General features: G+C 47.7%; 1 protein-coding gene across 3 annotated transcripts in view; it reads right to left on the bottom strand.

Moving 5' to 3' along the window:
* STK24 (serine/threonine kinase 24) overlaps positions 1 to 24,304 on the bottom strand; it is a 57,651-nt gene extending 33,347 nt beyond the window's left edge. For 2 of the 3 annotated variants that reach the window (XM_055082975.1, XM_055082974.1), the window contains exons 1-2: positions 24,170 to 24,304; positions 10,268 to 10,406 (exon numbers count right to left, since the gene is read on the bottom strand). In XM_055082975.1, the coding sequence (XP_054938950.1) occupies positions 10,268 to 10,324 (57 nt within the window). In that variant the 5' untranslated portion in view covers positions 10,325 to 10,406; positions 24,170 to 24,304. The remainder of the gene's footprint in view (positions 1 to 10,267; positions 10,407 to 24,169) is intronic. The other variant, XM_028485469.2, reaches the window with a different exon arrangement.
* Between the last annotated feature and the right edge of the window lie 1,472 nt (positions 24,305 to 25,776).

Genomic DNA, 25,776 nt, shown 5'->3' on the forward strand with positions numbered 1-25,776 from the left:
TAACATCCTCTAAAAATATCTATATAAAGAGGAAGGAAGGAGGGAAGAAAGGATGGGAAGGAGGCAAATGATTTTGCCCTTGAATGTTTTAAAAGAACAGAATATTCTAGCAATTCTCCTGAAGCACGGGACTTTTCCTGACATCACAACGTAACACCAACACCTGGAAAAGGTTATCATCAGTACAACAGGAGGAGGAGGGAGGTGCATTTCCACCTGCCAGGGATGCGGTGCCTCCTGGGACAGAGGGCTGTCATCTAAAGAGAGGAGTTTCTAGAGAAGAAAAAAGGTGCTTTTGGAAATGAACATTAGGTGTGAGAGTCTCCCCACATGTGAAACGTTTGCATCGTATTTTCTACCACCACCTGCCCAGCCCCACCAGGCCTCGGGCCTGCCTGCTGGCCAGGTCTACAGTGCTTTCCAGAGGCCTGAGCCCTCCTCTGTGTCCGCTCGCTCCATCACCATCAGAAACCTGACATGACAGGCAGAACACAGCCAGAGCTGCTGTCCTTCCAGGCCATCTCTCACCGCCCCCTACCCCCGACCACCAGTGGCCCAGTCGGCTGGGACCAGGACACTCGCGGAAGGAGGGGAGAGTGGAGTCCTCCACGGCCTGGGGAGAGCCACACCCTCCTTCACCACAGGCTCCCTGGGGACAGCCCCGGGGCGCCTCGGGTCTTCCTCTTGGTCCAGCAGGTGGGGTCCCGGCCTCATCCCACAAGAGTGCGACACCGCAGCACCGCACGCTTTACCGAAGATCCTCATAAGGAGCATTTCATTCGATTCTCCCGGCAATCCTTTCCGTTTAGGTAATCAGCGTCTTCCGCCTTACAGACGCGGATACCTCGTTAGCACGGGGACGGGGAGCAGCTGGGGCTCAAATCCAGACTTAATGTTGAGTCAGAAACATAAACAGCAAGAACCACAGTAACAAACATCACAGACTCTAAGCAACTTCTAAAGGATTCCAGTGAGGAAAACATGTTCTAGCGTTAACTGTTCTCAACTGGTTTCCTTTCAGAGAGCAATGAACTCTAATCTTACTGCCTGAAAAAAGACAGCGGTTTACAAAAGGTCTGCCTGTGACTTGCGGGATTCACACGCCCTGCTCGCTCGTGCCAAGAACAAGAACTTTTGTCCTCATGTCCTGCAACAAACTGGAAAGAGCACTGAGCCGTCCTAAGACGCTCTCCTCCGGGTTTACGTCACAGGCTTCTCTCCCCTGGAAGAGGCCGCCTCATAACTGTGTGCGTGTGCGCGCGCTGAGTTTCAGTAATTAAGCCCCACCCCCACCCCGATGGGCACTGAGCTGCTCCTCTCTTTTGCATGAGCACATATTCGCCACAACACAGCAACAGATCTGTTAATGGGAAGTTTCTGTGCTGAATGCTGGTTAAAAAGGAAGATGGATAAAAACATCTGCTTAAACGTAAAGATCCTTACAAGGCAATCAGGGAGCTACACTTACAAATTACCTAAATCTGAGGGAGCAGAAAAGAAGTAACAGAGAGAAGGATGGAAAGGGTGCCCTGGGAGATAAAAGAGGAGGACTTGACTTTCTCCCCTTGCTCTGTCCTCATAAAAGAGCAAACACAACAGTCAGTGATCATAAACTGCTACGTCAAACAAGTCTGCCATAATCATAAGCTAAAAATGTACTCTTCCTAAAAGTGAAATACTTCTAATAATTACAAGATTCTCTTTCTACCAGGTGAAGATTTTAATGGTTATTACACAGCATATGTCAGAAATACCCACCACAAAACCATAAAACCAAAAGAAGTGGGCTTTCCTGGTGGCGCAGTGGTTGAGAGTCCGCCTGCCGATGCAGGGTACACGGGTTCGTGCCCCGGTCTGGGAAGATCCCACATGCTGCGGAGCGGCTGGGCCCGTGAGCCATGGCCGCTGAGCCTGTGCATCCAGAGCCTGTGCTCCGCAACGGGAGAGGCCACAACATTGAGACGCCCGCGTAACGCAAAAAAAAAAAAAAAAAACCAAAAGAAGTGACTACTGAGGGCTCAGTATTAATTCTCTGATAAAGACCCAGCCCAAAGAGATCAGACAGGACTAAGTCAGAGGGCAAATATGGCTGAAAAAGAAGACCTTTATTGTGTTTTGCAAATTTAAGAGGTGCCTTCAGTGTTAAGATAATGTATGGAATTAGTAGATTCACGCATAACAGATGCTGTACTTCAAATGCACGGGGGGCAAATTCACATTTATACTTTTATCTCCATCTTTCAGGGTATTTACCATACCCTAACGGTAAACAGCTCCCAAAGTAAGGGACTTCTCCTGCAACACGCCTGCCTGTCCGGTGCCGGACTGCACCGAGGAGACGTCTCTGCTATCTGAGCTCTCGTTCCTCTTCCTTCCAATCTCCTGGCCACCTCTCTCATCTTTATTTTCTGCACAGTTCTACCCCAGAATGAACAGTTAGATAACAGGCACATGTTCTCGATGTATATAGTAAGTTGGTTAACGATGAGCTACTGGACACAGTCAAGCTGCACTTGGATCAGACGTGCAAATCCGGGGCACGCTCCCTGAGGCAGCCCTGGGGCGCAGACCTGAGGCTGCTCAGGAGATACGGATACGTGCCTCCTGTCCCTACACCCGACCACGACATGAGCCACCACCGCCCCCAGCTCCATTTCTGCCTCGGTGAGGCAGACTCCATCACAGCACATAAGCGTCCACACAGCCCCATGCAGACGCCTAGAGAAGAGCCAGCCTAAGCGCTCCATCTGGCTCCCGGCAGACCGTGGTAGGTCAGTAATGGCCGTGACAACGTGTGGCTCCCAGACAGGGCTCAAGAAAAGGGCCTGGTTCGAGCAGTCCATGTTTCCATGTTGAAGCAGATGTCTTTACTCACCCAAACGCCTGAAAGTCCTGCTGTGCTGCGTGGACCACTGAAAGAGAAGGCGTTCTTTCCGCTCACCGGGAGTAAGTCTTCTCTCTTTGATTACATACCAAGCACTCCTCATTACATAATCTAAGTAAGATTTCTGATCTCATATATGATACTATTTTTTTTTAGGAATTTACCTAGAAATATAAAAGTTTTAGAAAAGAAAGCATATGGCATAATTAATTGTTTTACCTGAATACATCAGCTGTGTTTAGATACGTCAGACGAAGGTTTGAATAGGCAGAAGATGTATGTTGAGACAAAAAGAACTAGAAATACAATTAATACTTATTTTAAATTACAGGCAACAGCCAGAAAACAGAGTTGAGTTTCTTTTTGGTGAAGTAAAATATTTAGCCTAACTGGAATTTTAATTCATTCAACTTTCTGGATAGAAAAACATAAAACAGAGCTGCCAAATGTCTTCAGGGACTCCCTTCAATTACACTAGGACAGTGTGTTCGGGGGAGAGAAAGGAATCCACGGTCCCCACCCCCTGAAACGTCTCGACGTTCTCTATTATCTTTGGTGCTGAGCCAACCTTTTTTTTCCCCCATGATGGAAATGAAACGTATTCCCCTGTGATTTCAAAGCAAGATTTACTCGGGGATTAGTTTAGTCCACCCAGAAGTAACTTGTTTTGCTTCTACCCACGGTCACCCTGGAGTCTGATACAAAGGGCTCCCTGTATCTTTTCTGTTTTTCCCAGAAAAGCAAGGACAGATGCTTGCAAGCTAAAAATCACTCTCAGAGAAAACAGATGTTCTTTTCCCTCTCCCAGAAGTTGCAGCTGTTCCAGGTCCATGGGGAATGCGGCAGATGACTTCCAAATGGCAACGGAAGCTGGGAGGGTGGCTGTCACAGTGTGGGCACGGGGCTCCCCCAATGTGGCTGAATGACTGCGCAGATCACTGCGGGGAAACGAGGGCCCCGCTAGCCTGGGGGTGGCAGGCAGCTCACGAGAACCAAAGACACCCTTGTCTCTACACTTGGAATCCTCGAGTATGATGCCCAAGACTACACAAGGCAGCAAAAGTGGAGGCAGACTGTTAAAATCCTAGCCGGAGGCACCAGGATAAAGCTTTTGTTTGTTGCTCAGAGAACGGCAATCCTCATGGAAGAAAGGCAGGCTGACTGCACCACCAGGGCAGACGGAGGCCGGGGCTCCTGCAGAGGGAAAAGCTGTCCTCGCAGAGTTGCAGGATGCCGGACGGGCTGTCGCTGCCAGTTCTTCGTGCAACCAAAGCCGGTGACTAAACAACTGAGCGCCCATGGACTCTGCGTCCCCGGGACGGGCTCTGCCCTGGGCCAGCACTGGTGCTTCCCTCTGGGTGTGGACCGACAATCTGGCCGCTCTCCACAAAATAAAAAAAACATTCCAGCATCTGGGAAACTGCCGCTCAAAGGAAGTTTTGAAGAGCTGCGCGTCTGATCACGTTTATGAAAACGTGCGTGAATTTCCTCCATTTTCAGAGGCTCTACTTTCTCATATTCACGTCACTTACGTAGAAGCATAAACCCCAAACCCATTTTCTTTAGACAGTATAGCAAATTAACTGGGGCCGACAAATAGCGAACATAGAAAGCAGCAGCATGGACGCAGGGCAGATATTTGGAAGGAACTCTGAAATCAACTGTGTTTAAAAAGAACAAGCCAAAAACCTAAGAGGAATCACAAACAGACGATAAGATGGATAAATCGTATCGTTTCCTGGCACACATCCCACTCTCCCCGCCAAGTTTTAATATACTGAGAGTCTAACAACGTGAGGTCGAGCATTTCTAGAAGCAGCAGGCATTTTCCAGATTCCTCTCGACTCGGGAGGCAGGTGGCCCGTTTACCTCAAATGATGAGTCACGGTCCCTGAAGACCAGATCAGGAGAAAGAGCCGGAGGCAGAGCGCCCCGACCCGCCAGCCCCTCGGCCTCTGCCCGCACTTCTGCGGCCCCCAACGCCCGGGCGAGAGCCGGGGGGCGCCGCTCCGTCCTCGGTCCCCCCGGGAGGAGCCCACAGGGCAGGCGCGGGAAGCCTTCTCCCACAGTGACCTCGGTCCCTCAGTGACACCAGCTGCCTGCAGGAGCGGGCTGCGCAGAGATGGGCCATCGCCGGCCCCGGCAGGGACCGCCCGCCTGCTGGACGGACGGCGCGCAGGAGCCTCCAGGCCCGGGCGGGGGGAGCCCCGTGGCAGGAGGCTCTGTGGGCCCCTCCCGGGCTCACGCCCAACACCCCCTCGGGGGCAGGAGGGCCGGCCCGCTCCCAGCCCAGCCGCCCCTGCTCCCCTTCTCCCCTGCTCCCCTGCCGGCAGGGCCACGGGAGGGGCTGCAGGAGCGACTGGACAGGAAGGGGAGGCAAAGCACCCCCGCGAGCCGCTGGTGAAGAGCGTGCTGGTAACTCTGTCTCCGGATTTTCCGTCTCTCAGAGACCACGGGTGATTTCACCAGGGCCTTCGACATGGTTCCCTCGAAGACAGCTTCAAACAAAGGCCTAACGTTCCTGACGTGTTCACCCCTTTAAAGCCTGAACACGTTTCTAAGGCATCTTTGACGCGTGGCCTGCAGGGAGGGGACCCTGCACCTCGGCAATTTAAATCGGGTTGTTCACAAACACAGTCCGGCCACAGCCCTGAGATCCCCGTTCAGGGGTGGGGCGGGGCACTGGCAGGTTTTAAAGGCCCCTGCGTGTTCCGGCTCTAAGTTATTACTGCCTCTGGATTAAATAAGCACCTTCCAATCAATCCCTTCCTAATGGGAACACTTGTGACGCACGCAGACCTGGCTCATGAGAGGGAAGAAGTGCCTGCTCTGCAGGTTGAATGTGGAGTTGCCAGGGGACGTTCTAGGGGGACCGTCCCGGCAGGTGTTTCTCTAAGTGGATCTGAGGCCTAGGGAGAGTCCAGGCAAGGCACTGAGATTTGGAAGCTTGGGCAGTAGTGAAGACCCTGGACTGGATAAGTGCGCAAAAGACTAGATGTGTGTGTGTAAAAGGACAAGCAGGAAAAGGAAGCCAAGCACTAACAGTAACCAAGGAAAAGAAAGGCGAATGAGACACTAGAAATTCCCGTCAGAGGAAGGCTGTCTCGTTCCCCAGACCTGAGGGCCCATGGCTGCACTCCACCCCAAATAAAGCGCCTTATTAACCTTCGAGTGTTCATTAAATGAACAAAAAGTGAACCACACCCCACCTGGGGCACAGAAAATCTTAGAGACATCTTTAGCAAGCTTTTATGAAAAGTCGAGACAAAAAGATTTTAGGGAAATGTGGTATTCATCACCCCCACCACCACCAAGCCCCCACCCAACAATTTCTGTTAGGATTTTACACCTACCATAGGCTTCAGCGCTTGTGATCTTTGTGTTTCCTATGGAACAAGACACGCACAAATACTTTTACAGCTTATTTTCTCTCAAATCCCACAGTTTCACTCAGAAAACTATCTACTGAAAAATAAAACTGCTTAAAACATTAACATGCTATTTCAGTAATTGCCTTTTGTATCATGCTTCATGGTCCTTTGTCAATTTATCCAGTTTTTAAACCACCAACGTTTAAAGGAATGCTTTTCTAAAGACGGCATACTAGCAGGAGACCCACAGAAAGCTGTTACTTGGTGCTAACTTGGCATCTCCGGACTTATGTTCTTAACCACAGTGGATGCCTTCTAAGGCTCATCTTCCCAACTGCTGACAAGAGAAGCTACTTCCAGAGGGATCCGTCTGGGGATTTTATAGAACTGAAATTTACCATGAGAGAGAGAGAGACACAGAGAGAAAGAAGGGTCCCACAAAGAAACAGATTTAGGAAATGCCACATATTAAACTTCCCTTCAAGGCTCAAAAGCTCTGAGAATACTGTAACAGAAACCTACTAGACCCAACGTGTCCAAACATCTCATCAGGTAGCACCTACTAACATCTTCAAGAAGGGGGCTCATCCAGAAACACTCCCTTAGCTCGAACCCACCTTCAGAGCCTTCCAGCAGGTACAGAGCAGCTCTCCAGTCAGTGTGAGACCCTGCCCCATCCACCCCACCCCCGCCAATCCTCGGAGTCCAATTATGTGCCAATTATGTGATAAAAGTGAGATTCAGCCTACAGACAAAGACTGAATAGGCCCGCATACAGTGTGAAGGATATTGGTGGCAAATTTCATTATTCAGACTCATGAGATCCATGGGATGCTCACGTTTTTTGATGACACGTCTAGACTTTTACAGTCACACACCTCAACGTCCTCTAGTGCCCACACCTTTTCTTACCACACACAATGAGTAAAACATGTATATCCATGTCAGACTAGCCAAGATACTGTCTTTCTAGAAAGAGTCTGGCGACTCAAGTTATTGCTTAAACTTTGAAATGAGAATACAAGGAAAAAAAAAAAAAGAGAGAGAAAAAGGGAAACCACAACAGAGGGCTCCAACAATGCTTATATCACATCATTCACACCTCTTACATGTGGTTTGAAACTCTCGAGTCTCTGATTAACCAAAGGGACGAAACACAGTTCGATTTTCAGGAACCGGGGTGGGGTTCACGTGCACAGCCTCGCAGGAGTCCCCGAGGTGGCCGGCCAGGAGGAGGAGCCCGGGGGAGCTGCAAAGAACCTGCACGCGCCCTCCTCCCGCCCCCCCCGAGGCCCCTCCCCCTACTCAGCAGCAAGGGGGTGGCGAGGGGGGCACTGGGCACGGCCGAGAGAGGCAGGGAGAGAACCAGGGCAGCAAAGAGGCGAAACCCACCTCTGTCAAATGTTTCTAGCGTAATTCTTTTTTTTTTTTGGAGCAGATGACCACACTACCTTTATAACAAACTAGGGGAACTCAGTGCATGTATACAATTGTCTGTTGTGGTCGAATACAGTTCAAACTAAGTTAGCTGACCTTGAACAACACTCCTCTCTGGCCCTGCGGTGAGACCAGCACACAGGAGTCACATGTGCTGGCGCCCACTTTGTGTGGCTTTCCCTTCCCCCTCCTTCAGTGGGGCGTCTTTATTACGGCAACCCCCCTGCTATCTCCCTCCTCCTGGACTGGGGCCCCGGCCACCGGAGCACTTATTCGGGGTGATACCTGCCTGGTTATGCATCTCCTTCCGTCACCGACCAAAGAAGGTCCAGGTGCAGAGCCCACACCTGCATCCCTGGCCCAAGCGAGGCGGGGCAGCAGGGCTCCGAGTGCCCAGAAGCAGGGAGGCGCGCGACACGGCAGCGGGGGGACAGCTGACGCGAGGGCCCGGGACCCTAGAACCTGGGCCTTAGCATCAAGGGAGAGGACGACCTTCGGACACAAATGAACAACACAGTCAGAACGTGCTGCTGCAGGGAGAGGCAGCGCTCAGAATCCCCAGGACTTCCTGCACACGCACAAAATCCCACTAGCAGTTTTTAAAAAGCAAACACCTGTGGGCTTGCCTGTGGGGAAAGACACTTCAAATCCCAAGTCATTAAGGGCTCACACACCTCACTGAATACGCTGGAAACATTTTCCGCTCGGTTTTTCTCAGTATGGCACAAGCGAACACTAGTTACATGTGCTCTAGGGGGGCCAGTCTTAAACCCAACTGCCAAAGACCCCCGTTTACCAAGAGCGCTTTTTAGAAACAAGGTAAAGATGGACACACCCCCGCACACTTGTGGTGCACGCAGGAGGGCCGAGAGACCCAATCACCCTTTGCCCAAAGAAGACGGCAGAAAGCCAGGCTACGAACGTGCCACTCCTGTTGACGGCGACTCCGACGGACCAGTTCTAATGTCCCGAATGTCACACGGAGGCAGAAACTTGACTAAAACCAGAAAAAGTAATATCAAACTTGGTTCGCTATTAAACCAAGAAGCGAAGCCAGAACTGAATTCACTTAATAACCTCGAGTTCCTAACCTCCTGCTCTCACATGGAAGTTGGGTTGGTACTGGCTCCCTTTCATTAAAGCGGCTGCCGCTTCGGTCAGACAGTCCACGAAAGAAAGAGCAAGGGATTGCAGATGGCTTAATGCACCTCTTAGAAAGTAAACACAATATGCGAGACCTGGAAAGTAAAAGAACATGTAAGAACCAGGAGATGACCTTCCCAATGCTTCCCACACTAGCCAGAGCGAGCACACCTCCTAAGTGTGCCCGGGAGCTTAGGAAGGACATCCTCACAACAGTCAGAAAGATGATCTTAATGGGCTGGAAGAAGCTACCTGCCCCCCCGCCAAAAGTTAACAACGAAGATGTTTCCTTTCTTAAAAACGTGCACAAGTTGTCATAGAGGAAATGTCGGCGGGGAGGCGCCTCCCTGTTCCTCATGACACGAGTCACCCCTTGCAGTGACTCCCACTGACCAGAGCTGCCAGCAGCCCCTCCACGCGGCCCCTCGCGCTCTAGAACACAGCCCTGCAAAATCCAGGCCCCCGAGACCTCGCAACCCTGCACAGCCAGCAACCCTGCACCGCCCACTGGCTCGCCCTGCTCAGCACGGTCAGAAAGGGAGAAGTGAGGTCCATCAGCAAAGCCACAAAGATCGCACTCGGGCTAAAACCCATTTCTCTCAGCAGCCATACCTCCCCTTGCAAAGTTTTACACTCAACCAGTATAAGTGAAACTTGACTCCCAGCACCTTTTCCCAGGGAGACAAGTGAAAATTTCTCCTCTTTTCAACAGGAAACCTAAGCTCTTAAAGACAAAAACCAAAACAACAACAAAACTTTGCTAGGAAATACACTAATATTTTCTGCTGCATCTACTCCTTGAAGAGTAAAGCAATACGGCAAGAGGACACAGGCTCTGCCGGCAGCAACCAAGCCGATCCAGGGATGCAGTCCACTCCTAGGGAGACGAGGAGTTCCGGCCCGCCGTGCCTTCCCTGGGTCAAGATCTGGAGCAACACCTTCTAGAATCTGAGAGCTTGGCCTCTGGTCTGCAGACGCTGGCCCCAGACTCAGGCGGGGGGCCCGCCACAACAGTTGACAGCAGCCCCGTCAACAGTGTCCCCCAAATCAGACAAGAAGGGAAACAGACTCCGTGCAGACTTGTCCCCAAAGCAAGAGCGGCTCACGGTGACCAGAGTTAAGCCCCACGTGCAGTGAACTACAGACACAGAACCACCAAGGGCCGACCATGAGCTCACGAGCACCGTCTCAGGGGAATCCCTGTCCTCGACCGGAGAAAAAGCTGCCACGGCGGCCTTGCGCTCCACTCATTCCTTAGCCCCGTGGAAACAGGGTAACCTGCTACCTGATGAGGCAGAACCCTAGCCCCGGCTGGAAACGAGAGAGAAAGCCTCGGGGCCTCTGACACACGCGCACGAGGTATGCATGGGGGCAAAGCTCGGGCTGACCAGGAGGGCGCACGTCTGCCTGGGCGGCACCGACAGCAGCTTACCTCCGTGGAAGTCTGTCCGTGTTGGGGGCACGTGCCCACTGTCCATCGGGCTGCCATCCCTTTGAGGAGAGGGAGACATGGATGGGAACCAAAGGATCTTCTAAAGGCAAGTTCTTACCGCAAGCTGGCCCAAAGGTCCCTGCAATCAAAGAAATCATTGTGGTTTTGCATTTGGCATATTTATGCCCCTTTTCTTCTAGGGACAAGTCTGTCAGCCTCTGAATGGATCTCCGCTTTCAGAATGCAAAGTGTCCAGAGATACAGCTCCACCTAGGTAAGGAATACAGGAGATGGGAGAAGGGCAAGGGGTCTTCAAGGCACACCCTGGTGCAGAAAGCGAGCGTAAGAGCATTTCCCTCTCAAAAAAGAGCCAGAAATCAATTGTTACTTTTAAGGAACCAACGTTTTCTACCAAATATTTCAACACAAGCAAACTCCACCTCTTCATAACCGTTTAAAAAAATGTGACCAATAATGACTCCAAAATCTACACGGCACTCTACACCAGCCCCAGCTAAAAGCAAGGGAAAAGGCTTCTATATGAACAAAACAATGTGGGTGATTAACTTCTTCTATAAGCACTGGTCTATAATCAACCTCGCCATTGGCCTAGCTCCGCTGACTCCCATTTATGACAGGGAAAATTCATTAGATCGAACTGAAGCATGTAATCAGAAAGTCAATCTCACACTAAGTCAACAAAAAAATCATCCAAGTCCAGGAAACTAAGTTAAATACCTAATCCAGTGTAACCAATGCTTGGTCTACTTAACAGGTTACATAAATTGCTTTTAGCAATTCAACCTGCAGTAAGCCAACCACCACCCAATGCCAAAACATCAACACTTCCCAACTAACTGCACAGCTAGCAAAGCTGTCTGCATATATTCTACTGCCTATAGTATCAATTTCCTTCTTTTCAAAAAATGCCTCTTTCCTTCAAAGAAATACCTGAAGATATTTGATACCTGCCACCGCAGTAATGCGAATAACAGAAATCAGAACACTGTTCAGTCACCTGTGCATCAAGCGTACAAAGAAAGGAGGCGTTTCACAGGCGACCACAGAACCATCCTCAGCTGAGGAACAAGACAGGCGGCGCCAACAGGACAGCTACGGGACCACCAAACCAAAGGGGGGGTTCTTGGCAGAGACTGGGAGCAAGCAGAGGTGTGGGAGGGACGGGGCCGGCCCGCAGGGCTGGCGGGACGGCGGCTCTGGCCGCTGAGGCAGCTCCAGGGCCGCGAGGGAAGCCAGGTGGCCGGCACCGCCGGGGACTCTGCGGCATCGGCTAGGCTTCTGATCTCCGTCAGAGGGGCCACGGCTCCTGGAACAAATGCAAATTCGTGCGTCCGACACACAAGAGCTACAGAGTGAACATCAGCTCTGCACTGGAGATCGAATAAAACAATTTCCACAGGCCAAGCAAGAATTTCTCCGTTGGACTACCTGGGAAATAAGGTGGCAGTAAATCAAAATTCCACACTGGGACAGTATGGCCCTTTGAAGACGATATCTTCCAGCCTCAGAACCACGGCAAGCGTGACACGGTGACCCCGGGCCAGGAGCCCGCAGGTCCCCCATCGGGGTAACCTGCTCAAACTTCTGGTGGGCCCTGCACGGCTGCGTGGAAGGGAACGCAGACGCGCGAGCCGACGCCCAATTCCACAGAACGGTGGTGGCGGACGGCGGACGCTGCAACACCGGCCACGGCAGCCATCGAGGGCGGGACCCACGGAAGCCTCCCTGTCCAGCCCTCTCCCTTCTCGGGCCCCTGGCCCTGGGACTCTGGGAAGCCTGCGCTCCTTCCAGCCCCAGAGGAAAACCCTGCTTGGTGGGAGCTGACAAGGTGGCCTCTCCGCGCCACTGTTTTCTGCTCTAGAGGACAAGACGTGGGGGCCAGGGGCCTCCAACAGCCTTTCCCGCTCTAACAGCCTGGGATTCCAACTTCTCTGTGCACGAGGCGTGTTTCACGAAACGGCAAAGCTAAGCTGGATCAGATGGATAAGAACGTAAAAGATCAAGGTGTCCGATCTCTCTCTTTTGCAGGTAAGGACACAGCTCCGACAGCAGGCGACAAGCCACAACTGCTGGCTTAACTCAGAGCCGAGACCGCATCTTCAGAGGTAGGCAGACCGTCTCCAGATCTCAAACTTGGGGTCAGAATGGCTAGAAAAGTGCGGAGAAGTGACAGATACGGTACAAAGCAAACCATCGCACACCCCCCCGCCCTTTCTAACGAGGCTTCATCTCCAGCTTGTTTATGATTTTTCCCAAAACCAAATCTGCAGACGTCTCCCCCCAATCCCCAAACTTCTGTTTCCAGTCAAACCGGAGCTGCAATCTCCCACCAACCTACCTGGCCCAAAACGCGGAGGGAAGGTACCGAAGTGGAACTTAAAACCAATGTATGAAGAAGGTTTAACATTATAGTAAATTCGGAAACATAAAGAACTGTGCGCTCACCAAGGCTGTCCAAGCCACCCCGAGCCCCCCTTCTTCCCACGGCCTCCTGCCACTGAACGGTGCTCCTGTCTGCCTCGGACCGACCCCAGCAGAGGGAGAAACAACTCCATGTTGCACACACAGAAACGAGGACCACACAGGGCCTCTCCCAGCTGCCACCCGAGAGACTCTGAGGCATCAACCCACAAGCCGTCCCTTCCTGCCGGTTCCAAAACACAAACATCTCAACTGAACCCACAAGGCAGCACACGGTGTTCTCGGCTGTCACCCTGAGCCGCGTTAGTCCTCCACCCCAGAACCCAGGGAAAGTTGAGGAGCCGAGATGCAGAACTGCCAGCCCAGAAGGGAGTCAATACTCGACGATCACCTGAACAACCAGCTCAAATGCTGTCTCAGCACCCTTCCTAACCCATGACCAGGAAAGAAATACTGGGGAGGGACGCGGCGATGGGAACTCTGTCCAAGGCCAGGTCAGGTTCTATTTTCCTGTTCCATCTGTGAGCACCATGCACAACTCAAGAGAACAAAACCCACATGTAACGGAAGCGGGCTGGACAGCTCTCAGCTAATAAAGCAACTCTCTGAGCCTCTTGGCAACAGCAACTAGAGAAGACTTTCCCTGCTCTATGAAACCAATTTTTTTTCTTAGAAATTAGAAAGGGCACACTTTAGATCTGGCTAATTGACATCTACTTACATCCAGACTGAAAGAGAAAAATCACATAACTATCTTTAAAATTACAGGAAAAAAGTATGTGCTCTTGTTTGTTTGTATAAAAACGAGACAAAAAAAGTCTAACCAGGAATAGAAGCAGACTTCCTTAATGGAAAAACAAACAAACAAAAAAGAGGCCACACATCAAAATTCTATAGCAAATACCATACTTATTAAAGAAAACTTTAAGATGCATTTCTTTAAGGTCAAAAACAAGACAGGTGTTATCGCTCCCGTCACAGCCAGTCAACAGTCTAGAGGTCACGGCCAAAACACAGAATGCAAGTCAGTGATATGAATGGACGGGAGCACAAGAAACCATCATTGTTTGTAGATGTGAACATATGCATAGAAAACTAATGAGTTCAGCAAGATTGCCAGAAACGATGTGAGAAAAAAAATCATACTCATTCCCTTAAACTAAGCAATAACCAATCCGAAAATATGGCTCTCAAAATAGCAATAAAAACTACGTGCCTAGGAACCAGCACGATCTTCATTTTTAAACTGTATTAAAGCTCACATAGACAACCTAACTAGAAAACAGGCATTCATAGTCAAGGACGGGATGACTTAAGATGTCAATTCTCCTCCAAAATCAATGCTTAGGGACTTCCCTGGTGGCGCAGTGGTTAAGAATCTGCCTGCCAATGCAGGGACACGGGTTCGATCCCTGGTCCTGAAAGATCCCACATGTGGAGCAACTAAGCCCACGTGCCACAACTACTGAGCCTGCGGCACTCTAGAGCCTGCAAGCCACAACTATTGGGCCCACGTGCCACAACTACTGAAGCCCACGCGCCTAGAGTCCACGCTCTGGAACAAGAGAAGCCACCACAATGAGAAGCCCGCGCACCGCAACGAAGAGTAGCCCCCGCTCGCCGCAACTAGAGAAAGCCTGCGCGCATCAACGAAGACCCAACACAGCCAAAAATAAATAAATTAAAAATAAAAATCTTCCTGGGTTGGGACATACGGTTAAAAAAGAAAAAAAATCAATGTTTAAACTTCAGTAAGATTTTAAACAGAAAATGTACAAACTCATTCTAAAACATGTGGAAGAACAAAAGTCTTGAAAGACCTCATGTACTTTTTAAAAGCAGCAAAATTTTTTGGATGTATGTGGGCAGAGGTGGAGACAGTTATCACTCCAGATATTACAACTTAAAACAAGGCCAAGGTAATAACAATTCACACACACACAGACCATGAATGATACTGGCCCAGGAAAATAAAACAGAAAATCCAGAAATAGACCTAGACACATATGAGACCTTGGTATATGATATAACATCATAAGCAAGTGGGGAAAATACTGTTTTATACAATAGTGTTAGGAAACTTATCTCTACATGGAGAAAAATAAAATCCCTACTTCAAACTGTATACCAGACAGATAAAAGATCTAAGTGTAAAAGGCAAAATTATAAAGCCAATGAAAGAAAAAAAGTTTAATATATTTTTAACCTTAGGAGACAAGTTGGTTCCTTAAACAGGATCCCAAAAGCAGAAATCAGAAGGTAAAAACTGATGGATTTAACTACATTAATATTAAGGATTTTTTTCAACGATAGACACCTTGAAGTTAAAAGAAGTATAACAGTCAGAGAAAATACTTGTGGTATCTAAAACTGATACAGAGTAACTTCAATATACTTATCTACCACTAAAACACAGGAAAGCCAATGGAAAACTAAAAAAATATGAACAAAATTCAACAGAGTAAGAAATCCCAAGGGCTAAGAATATATGAATAGACACTCAAACCTACTATTAATAGAAATGCAAATAAGCATAAGAAAAGACTATATTGTACTTATGGGATTGGGAAAAATTAAAAAGTTGTATATCGATGTCGGCAAGGAAGTAGACAATCGAGGCCCAACATCACTAGCCATGAGGGGACTGCAAACCAAAACCACAATGAGATTACCACTTCACACCCCCTAGGGTGGCCATAATCAAAAATGCAATGAGGATGTGGAGGAATTAGAACCCTCACTCACTGCTGGTGGGAATGCAAAATGATGCAGGTGCTTTGGAAAACAGCCTGGCAGTTCCTCAAAGGGTTAAACACAGGGTTACCATGTGACCCAACAATTCCACTCCTAGGCATATACCCAAGAGAAATGAAAACATGTCTACACAAAAACTTGTACACTAATGCTCATGGCAACATTATTCCATTATAATAGCCAAAAAGTGGAAACAGCCCAAATGTTCATCAACTGATGAATGGGTAAATAAAATGTAATATATCTATACAATGGAAATTATTCAGCAATAAAAAGGAATGAAGTTCAGACACATGCTACAACGCAGATGAACTTTTTGGAAACATTACGCTAAGTGAAACGGGCCAGTCACAAAGGCCACATACTGTATGATTCTGTTTACATGACATTCCAGAACAGGCAAACCTATACGGAGACAGAAAGCAGATAAGTGATTGCCTGGGGCTGGAGAAGCTGGGAGGAAATGGGGAGTGACCAGTAACAGGCACGGGGTTTCCGCATCAGATGATGAAGATGTTCTAAAGTTCACTGCGATGATGGCTACAACTCCATGAATATACTAGAAGCCACTCAACAGTGCATTTTAAGTGGATGAATTGAATGGCATGTGAATTATATCTCAATAAAGCTTTTCTTTTTTAAAAAAGGGAGAAAGAAGAACCAGCAAAAAAAACTCCCACTGCTAGTGTGAGTGTAAACGGGTGAAGCTATCCTGAACGACATGGTACTGCAGGGGTGGGAACCGGCATATCTGTTGGGGGGGGGCCGCCCCAAGCCCCATCAGCTGTATTAATAAGTGTCCTACTCCAGAGTGCTGCACAAGTAAGTCATAAGAAAAGATACTCAAAGTCCTAAGTCATTACGGAAAATGCAAATTCAAACCCTAATGGGATACCATTACACACCGGCTAAAATGGCTAACCTGAAAAAACTGACAATACCAAGTGTTGACGGGAATGTAAACTGACACAGACACTGGAGAATTAACCAGCACTCCTACGTCTAGGTGTTTACCCTGGGGAAATGAAAACTTACGTTCATACAAAAACTGCACATGAATGTTAATAACAACATTATTCTTCACCGCCCAAATATGGAGGAAAACCAAGTGCCCTTCAATAGTCAATATAGTATATAATATACTACAGTACTATATATATATATATATATATATATACACAATACATATTACATATTGTATATATATACAATAGTATATATAGTAGGTATACATTCCTACAACGACACACCATTTGACAGTAAGACGGAACAAACATTTGAAACATGCACGGATCGCAAACACGTTATGCTAACTGAAAGAAGACAGTAACAAAAGGTGTGTGATTCCATTTATATGACATTCTAGAAAAGGTAAAACCACAGGGACAGAAAACAGATCAGTGGTTGCCAGGGATTGACGGTGTGGGGGGAGAGATGGCCAGGAGTTCTTTGGGATGTTGGGATTGTTCTGTATCCTGCGTGTGCTGGTGGTTTTAAGAATCTACATAGGGCTTCCCTGGTGGTGCAGTGGTTGAGTCCGCCTGCCAATGCAGGGGACACGGGTTCGTGCCCCGGTACGGGAAGATCCCACATGCCGCGGAGCGGCTGGGCCCGTGAGAAAGGGAGAGGACACAGCAGTGAGAGGCCCGCGTACCGCAAAAAAAAAAAAAAAAAAAAAAAAAAAAAAAAAGAATCTACATATGCATTAAAAGTGTGTAGAACTGTAAGAATTACACACCCGAGAAAGTTAATTTTATTGTGTGCAAATTGTAAATAATTATGTGGTCGGAGAAAATAAACTCATACTTAATACATAAACAACGTTTTATCTACTCAAGACATACATATTCAAAGACATATCAAAACGTGTCCTACAAGAGAAGGCTGGTAGGGATAAAGGATGAAATAATAAAAAATAATAAAACAGAAGAAGCTTACACAGATCGATGATGATGGTGCCACAAACTGAAAAATATGAAAACACAGCTCAACTCTCCCTTATCTGATGTCCATAAATGGCAAAGGGGAAAAGAAATACAATACGTAAATGACACTTGACTTAACGGAACAGGCCACTTGATTGGCTGGGCGGTCGGTTCAAAGCCCAGAGGGGCTGTAGGAAGCAGAGCTGTGCTTTAGCACCAAGAATAACACACCAGGCTTAAAACAACAACAAAAAACTGAAGATACACACAGAAAAAAAAAAAAAAAAAAAAGCCAGGTATCAACATCTCACTTGGTTTTGTTTTTGTTTTTTTTTTGTTTTTTTCATTAATGCCACTCTAATGACCAAGGCCAAAAATGAAAAACAGATTGTTACTTCTGACCTTGGTCATCCATCAGTTTCCGAGAAAACAATGCCAACTGCTAGCCATAAGAGCCTCCAGGTATACAGCTCCACTCCCAATGTCAAGTAACGTCCTGGGGAATATTAAATAACTCTGTAGTAAGTGCAGCGTTCAGGGAGAATCACACTTCCCGTCAAGACAGCCTGCAGCGAGGGAATGTCCCCTCTCACTGTGGTGAACTGCATCCCTAGGAAAGCAGACCGGTGTTGCTTTCTACTGCTTTACTCAAGGAAGCCGAGTTTAGGACGAGCACTAGACAGAAAGCGTCACGGTCAACACCTAGGTGGACAATCCTCACTGTTACGTTCGGAGGACTCCTCACAGCCTTTGTTCTATCTTACCTCCGAACAAAGGTGCCCCGGAGAAGCATCTTTTGGATCCACTATCCCCAAAATGCTGTCTGGGGTTTCTTGTGAGCCTGGCACACAGGCTGCACAGCTCTGAGCAACACAAAATCACTGTCCAAGTTTGGACACGTGCTACTCACAGCGCTGGCAAAGCTCACACTTGCTCTGGCCACAAAAACTGCAAGGGAGTAACCAAGGTCTCTGAGGCTGTTGTCTTAAGTACTCTTTGGGTTATTCCAAGAACCCCCAAGGCCAGCCCTGGAAACATTGTTCCTTCTATATTCTGGGACCAAAGACCACCATCCGTTCCACAGGGCAGTGCTTTCTCAAGCAGCACTGAGCATCTGGGCTGGTGATTCTTTGTAGCAGGGCTGTCCCGTGCACCGCAGGACGTGTAGTAGCATCCCTGGTCCCCACCTACTGGGTGCCAGCAGCACCCCAGCCCCGCCCCGTCGTGACAACTGAAAATGTCTCCAGACACGGCCACCTGTACCTTCAGTGCAGGAGGGTACACGTGAGGCAGTCAGCAAGAGGCAAAGAGAGGTACCGGTACTACGTTTAGGTGGCCTGGCCCCAAAGTCACGTGCTCCTGTCACAACCCCAGATCTGCCTTCTCCGTATGGCACAGCCCGTCTTTCTCCTCTGCCCTCTACACTGGGCATCTTGACCCCGGTTCAGTTAAGCTGCAATCACCGTTCCACGTGCACGACACCATTAGTACCTGACTGTTTTCATCTCAAGGAGAATGTGCCAGGCTCTATCTTCGGGAATAGGAAAGAAGTGAATGAGACAGGACCTGTGTGCTTTTGGAAGAAGCCCTGAGGCAAAGGAGGGTCCACACACACCAGGCACACATCTCAACTCAACGGCTTCCCAAGACCAATAACCCATCTATATTCCTCACCGTGTCTAAAACCAGAGGTCAGTACAAGAGCAGGATCTGCCCTGGGGGCAGTCAGGAGGGAGGTGGGTGAAGATAAATTCAGACAGTGTGCCCTAACAGATATGTTCATTATCATGTGGCTACACTAGTAATCGTTCTCTGAGCGATAACGAGATCATGAAATTATAATACAATACGCACAAGGGAAAGAGTATAGTTTTGTCTGGCTTTTGGGGGATATAAAGCATAAGAGGCTGATTATATTCTATTGCCCAAGCTAGGATGCTTCTGAAAGTAAAGAGTCAGCTATTAATAGTCATGCTGGGGCAAGAAGTGAACACAGGGGGTGGATGGTAACCTCCTGAGGAGCCTCGTTCACAAAGACACCAGCCATTTATATAAGTATTTTTTCACTTCTTTCCCTAAGCATAAAACGGTTGGGATTTCTGTTTCGTCAGGAACTACTACTTCCCCTTTGGGGAAGGAAGGAAAAGGGGAAAAACAGCAAATCAGAAGTCCAAAGAACATAACTTTAAAAAAGTACCCCAAAGTGTGTCTAACGTACATAACACACACCATAGCAGAATCATCTGTACTTACATACAACACTAAAACACGTAAGGGGACTTTCCCGTGTTAGTTTTCTGGTGAATCCAATTGGTAAAACTACCCTAGAAGTTTTCAGGAACCGAAGAAAAACTTACTCTTAAGTCAAGGATCTGCACCCACTATTAGACAACTACTCACTCAATGGACATGTTTCCTTAATAGCGAAACTACAACAAAAATGACTAGGACAAGTAAAGGTTTGATAAACACAGTTTTGTTTTGTTTTTTTTGCCTTGTACCTGATTTGCTTTGGTGAAACTGGCCTGATGTTTGAGAGTATTAAATAATTTATTATAAAAGAAAATGATAACCCTAATTTTTAGTATGCTAATAATGTTTTTACAACTCATAAATTTTGAGTTATTTGGCAAAATAACTTTTCCCTTAATTAAAAAAAAAATTCTTGGGCTTCCCTGGTGGTGCAGTGGTTGAGAATCTGCCTGCTAATGCAGGGGACAAGGGTTCGAGCCCTGGTCTGGGAATATCCCACATGCCGCGGAGCAACTAGGCCCATGAGCCAGAACGACTGAGCCTGCGCGTCTGGAGCCTGTGCTCCGCGACAAGAGAAGGCACTTTACCTATCTGATCTCAATCTTTATAGTACTCCTGTAAGATAAGTATATTTATCTGCATTTTGTCCTTGAGGAAGTCAGCAGCTTGAGAGACACCCAGACAGTTAAGTAACTGTACTAGGATCCAAAACTAAAATCCTGGCTTATAACTCTAAGCGAATCTCAAAGTAGAGATTCTAAAACGCAGGCAATCTCCCCAAGACAAAAAAAAAAAAAAACTTAAGAGCTGTGTTGCTGAATGGAATGAGCAGCTCTTGTGAAAAAGCTGCTTAAAAAGAAATCAGGCTCAGACGCCTCTACAGCACCTCACTGTCCACTGTTAAACTCTTACCATGTCTTCACCGCCTAACTTAAAAATAAAACCAAAAAAGTCTTTCTCTCTCTCCTGCACACCACCCCACCCTCTACGGTTTCACTGTGACCTTGTAGATGGTATTTTTGCGGTAAAAAGCTCCAGTGGTATAATGGTTGGGATACGAAGGCTTCTGGTTAATATTCTAGCTGGTTTAATTTCCCCAAAATTAAGCAAACTACAGCAAATGAAGTCCTTCTCTGACATGTGACTCTTCAAGACCTTTCCGGCCCTCAGATTCATCAATACAAACGTTAAGTTTACACTGCTGCACTATTCCCCCTCCTCCCTAAATTGTCGGTGTTGTTTTTGTTTTTACTATTCCGGGAAGGAACATGCTACACAGCAACTCTGTAATTCGACTATAGCTACACAGTCAAAACTCAGGCCACTCTCCTGATCTTTAGTAACACGCAGTATATTTAGACCACTTAGCTATTGTTTTCAATTTCTCCTTCTGGAGTACAGGATTGAAACGAAAACGTAATTATGAGATCTTCTAATGCAAATCCAGCAAAGGAGAAACCAGTTTCTGCTCATTTCCTCTTTACCCAGTCTTGCTGTGTAAAAGTGCCTTAACACAAGGTGAAATCCTGAGGCCCTCTCCCCCATCACCACTTAAAGAACTAAAACTACCAGCTCTGAAAGCTATGGGGAGTTTTAGAAGGGCAGTAAAAACCACGCAAAGCACAGTAATTTTCAACTTTGTGTCAAAGACCCATTCATCTTACACGTCAATTTAATTTGTATCTTACTTGACAGTTTGGACCATACTGATTAAACCTCATAAGCTACCAAGATGATGGGAAAACAGCCTCTGGCTCATGACTGAGGGTCTTCCTCTGTGCCAAGGCATCTCATGCAACTCTCTCACACCAAGAACGGGCAGAAGTACGGGTCTGGATTCTTGTCCTGCACGGTGGTTACTAGTACTGTTTAACAAGAGCAGTCCATATGTTTTCATCACATTTGACAGAAAGGCTTAAGAAATTAAGGGCAGCTTTTCATGATGGTGGTATTACTCCCGGCATTCCTGAGGCAGTTACATTTTCTGAAGGACAGTCTGCCTGGTAAAATACATAAAGCACTCCAGACAAAATTATCACAGCTCTTCATCCCACCCGAGCACAGTCAGTGGAGAAAGTCACCCCAGCGGGCACCCCACCTCCCTCGCGCAGAGAAAGCGGCCTTGGGAAGGACCGTCTAGCTCAGCACCAAGCCCGTCGGCTCTGCTGTGCAGCGCACGATTAGACGGCAGTTCCCAGCCGCTCCTGGTTGGGTGCGGCCGCGGGGCCGAGCCTGGCCGGGGGCTGTGAGCAGAAACAAGGGGCCCTGTGTCCTGGCCTGGGTATACGAGAACTCCCCTCAGGGGCCTCCTTTTTCGCCCCCGTGCTGACTGAAGGCAGCCGAGCACACCACGTGTGGAGGAAGGAAGGAAGAGCCGCGAGACAGAAGGAACCCAGGTTCCTGAGTAACTGCCTGGAGGAAAGCCACCCATAGATCAGGGCTATGAGTGAGCCAGGAATAAACTTCTATCATACTGAGCCATTAAAAACCTAGGGTGTTTATTCCAGCAACTGACACTAGGTTAACTAAATAAATTCCCTGGCCCACTATAGAACAAGGGTAGACTGACTTGGAGTTAGCAACTCAGGAAAGACAGGACATACCAGATGGAATCTCTAGATAACGTACAGTCAAGGTGACACCACGTTTGGCCACAATAAAGCAATCACCTCGCCATGCAGTAAAAAAATTCTGCTGCGGAGCCCAGGCTGAAGGAGACACCTGCGAACCACGCTGACGCTGAACTCCCGCGGCGGTCAGATATTAGCTGGTATACGTCGGCAAGAATCTGTGAGGATCTTCCACACTTCCTTTGCCGAAACTACCATAATTCACATTAAACTCCAACATACCACATGAAACCTAACTCTGAATTCACTATGCAACTATTCTGACGTCATTTCACAAAGGAGAACTGATACAGTAGACAGAGTTCAAGTTGAGTCTCTTCAGCTGTTGAGTTTTTCCTCAAAAGAAGTGTAACATCAAGAAGACCTCTGCCTTCCCTATGGAAGTCACAGGTGCTCTCCGCTTGGATCATGAATATGACAAAGCTTACCGTGCTCCCCTCCTTTGCCTGGTCAAGACCCAAGCTGGATGCTCCCCCCGCAACAGTAACACTCATGGCTACCGTGGGCTACCCTCTTTCCTCCTTGCTTCCACCTCCGTGGACACGTCCTCCACTACAAGGTGATGTCAGAGATAAATGTGAATAAATAAACCCAATCAATTAAGGAAAGAAATTAACACTCCCTAAGTACCCACTACATGCCAGGTACTTTCACATACTCAGTTCCATTTAATCTTTGCAACAACGAGGTGTATATCATAATTTTCCATTTTACAAATGAGGAAGTAAAGAAGTTTAAAAAAACTCAAAGTCCAGGACAACTGACTCCGAAACTTATTCTTCCCCTTTCAAAATGCTGCATTTGACCTCTGACACACTGCCATTCTTTAGGCAATTGAAGAAAACATAGAATTACCATCCAATTTTTATTTCCTTTAAATATTCATTTTAGTGAATCAACAGTTCTCAAAAGATCCATCCTCCCACTTACACCTTATTATTACATTTCCACAAAATCAAAGCCTGCACCGGCCCTCTGACACCAGAACACAGGGAGGGCTACGACATGGAGAACTGACAGGATGGACCCAGGGCAGGAGGAGGCCTAGCCTTACATTATCCAGGCGTACTGCTGCCTGCATTAGGAAAAAGTTCTTTCTACCTGTGAAGCTTTCGTTTCCACAGAGAATTGTTTCAGAAATTTTTTCACCAATTCTTAAGATTTCCAAAACCCCATTTGAAAGATACGACATTTCTAAGTCCAGCAAAACAGGCACATGTCAAGGAACTTGAAACACAAGGGACAATCTTATACTTTTCTAGTGGTAGAGCACGATGACTGCAACATGCGTCCACGCAGGACTGGGAAACCATCTTTAATACAATTCTTTCCCACTTGAAGAACTGCGTGAAGATTGAGGACAATCTGCGGTGTTGTATTATAACTACTGCTTTATTTAAGTAATTATTTACTGACCGAGAATTCTTCAAAGTCAAATGTAGATAAACCAGCTCACTAATCAACATTCTCAATTCTCAGCAGTTAAAAAAAAAAAACAGCACTGAATTAAAACACATTTGATAACTGAAAATATCAAGACTAATATTCTTAGGTTGGCCTGAGTTCTTATCACAAACCACGCTAAAATTAGGTGATGAGTAGTTGTCGTTATTATAGCTTAAGAAATGCACTTCTGATGACAAAGTCTCACTCAGAAACACTTTCTTGTTTGAAAGGGAGTTTCAACATCAAACACTTTTTACCAAAAATACATTCTATCGGTGACATTTAAGATGATAGAACCATCAGAGACAGGTTCTTTTGACTGCACAGGTCAGAACACTTCTCCTTCCTCTGAAAACCTGCTGTGCTATTTATCGAAGTCCTTCCCGTCTGAGGCTCGCGTCTCAGTCAGGTGCTGCGTGATGGAAAACCGCATCTGCATCTTTAAGCCTTACCTTCAGATAGGATCCATAATATTTGGTTACGTAGGGACTGTCGCACTGACTCAGCACTGTGATTTCCTGCTGAATGTCCTCTATCTCATCTTCAGCCTCTTCCAGATCAATGATTTTTATGGCGACCACTTTCTGAGTCCGATTGTCAATGCCCTTGAACACCTCACCAAAAGAGCCCTTCCCGATTTTCTCCAGTTTGGTAAAAAGCTCTTCTGGATCTGCTTTCAGGTTCTGTAGGAGAGAAGAAAAAGAAGGGAAACTTCAGTAACTCACAGGGCTATACTGCTTCGTCCTTGTATGGATAACATACATACCCTGGTCTTTCAAGGACCGATACGTTTTCCTCACTTAAGGATCAGGCTGTGGTGACCCCAGGCCTTCACATTCAGGACACAAAGATTTCTAAATCTCACCTGCGTGTGCACATTAGACTATGAAACACGGCACGTGTGCAAACAAAAACAATGACCCAGCTAGATTATAAAAACTGGGGAAGGCTCCAGCTTTTGTATAATTAAAGTAAATAAATACTTAGACATGCAGACTTATTGAAAAAATCACTCTTGTCTAAGCAAAAATTCTACTTTTCTCCCCATGCTCCCCCCTCAACTCTCTTAATTTAGGTAGGTATATACTAAAACATAGGTTAACTAGCATCCTCATATTAACAGGGAGGAAAAAAACATATGCCCTCACTTAATTGTTTCAGAAGAGGCCGTGTCCAACAAATACAGTCTCACACATCTTCGCTTACAGCTACTGCCTTGGCCTAAGTATTTTAACCAGACCCAGGAAACAATAAGGAACCTGTTTTCTTTCATCAGGTGAACATCATACCCTTGAAAATGGCTTCTAAAAGCTCTTAACCACCAACGTGATTAGCTGAAAAACACACACAGCCTACACTTCCTAGGCTTTAGCTGTAAGGACTCCAACACCCATCCCAACAGCTGCCTGACCAGAGAGAAGTGTGAGCAGCTGAGTTCTCGATGGGCAGCACCTGTCAGCCCCAGGCGGGCGTGAGGGGTGACGCTGACACTTTGCGAGGAGAGCTAGGCACGCGGCACATCTCACTACGCGGAGCTGCTCGGGCTGCAGCCCCACGGGGCAACAGAGGGCCCGGGAGCCGCCCACCCTACAGACGCACCTTCCCTGTGAAATAGCGGGAAGGAGGAGGAGGAGGGTTGAAGGAGGGAGGACACCAGACACAGAAGAGGGACCCACAGAAGGTGAGGGGTCACAGACACAGAACTACGGCAATCTGGGCGGCACTGGGTTAACCGAGCCTTGTGGGCGAACCGGGCGCCCCACTAACCTGCCGTCCCAGGTGAACCCGCAGAGTGGCCAGCGGTGCTTCCGAGAACTGACACCCACCAGCCCCCTTCCCACGTGAACAACGGACCCCAGTGACACAGGCGCGAACGGACACCACAGAGGCCCCGCGTGAGACGGCACAGTGAACAACGTGAAAGCTCACAGGTCTCACCCATAAACGTGAGAAAAGTGAGAAATGGGGTGACCAGGAAAGGCGGATACGAGAGGCCGCGTCCGTTTCCAGCAGCTACAGACTCTCCCGTTCTCACGGCCTTTCCCTTCTGTCCTCCCCT

The sequence above is a fragment of the Physeter macrocephalus genome, unplaced genomic scaffold, assembly GCF_002837175.3.
Source record: "Physeter macrocephalus isolate SW-GA unplaced genomic scaffold, ASM283717v5 random_411, whole genome shotgun sequence".
NCBI lineage: Eukaryota > Metazoa > Chordata > Mammalia > Artiodactyla > Physeteridae > Physeter > Physeter macrocephalus.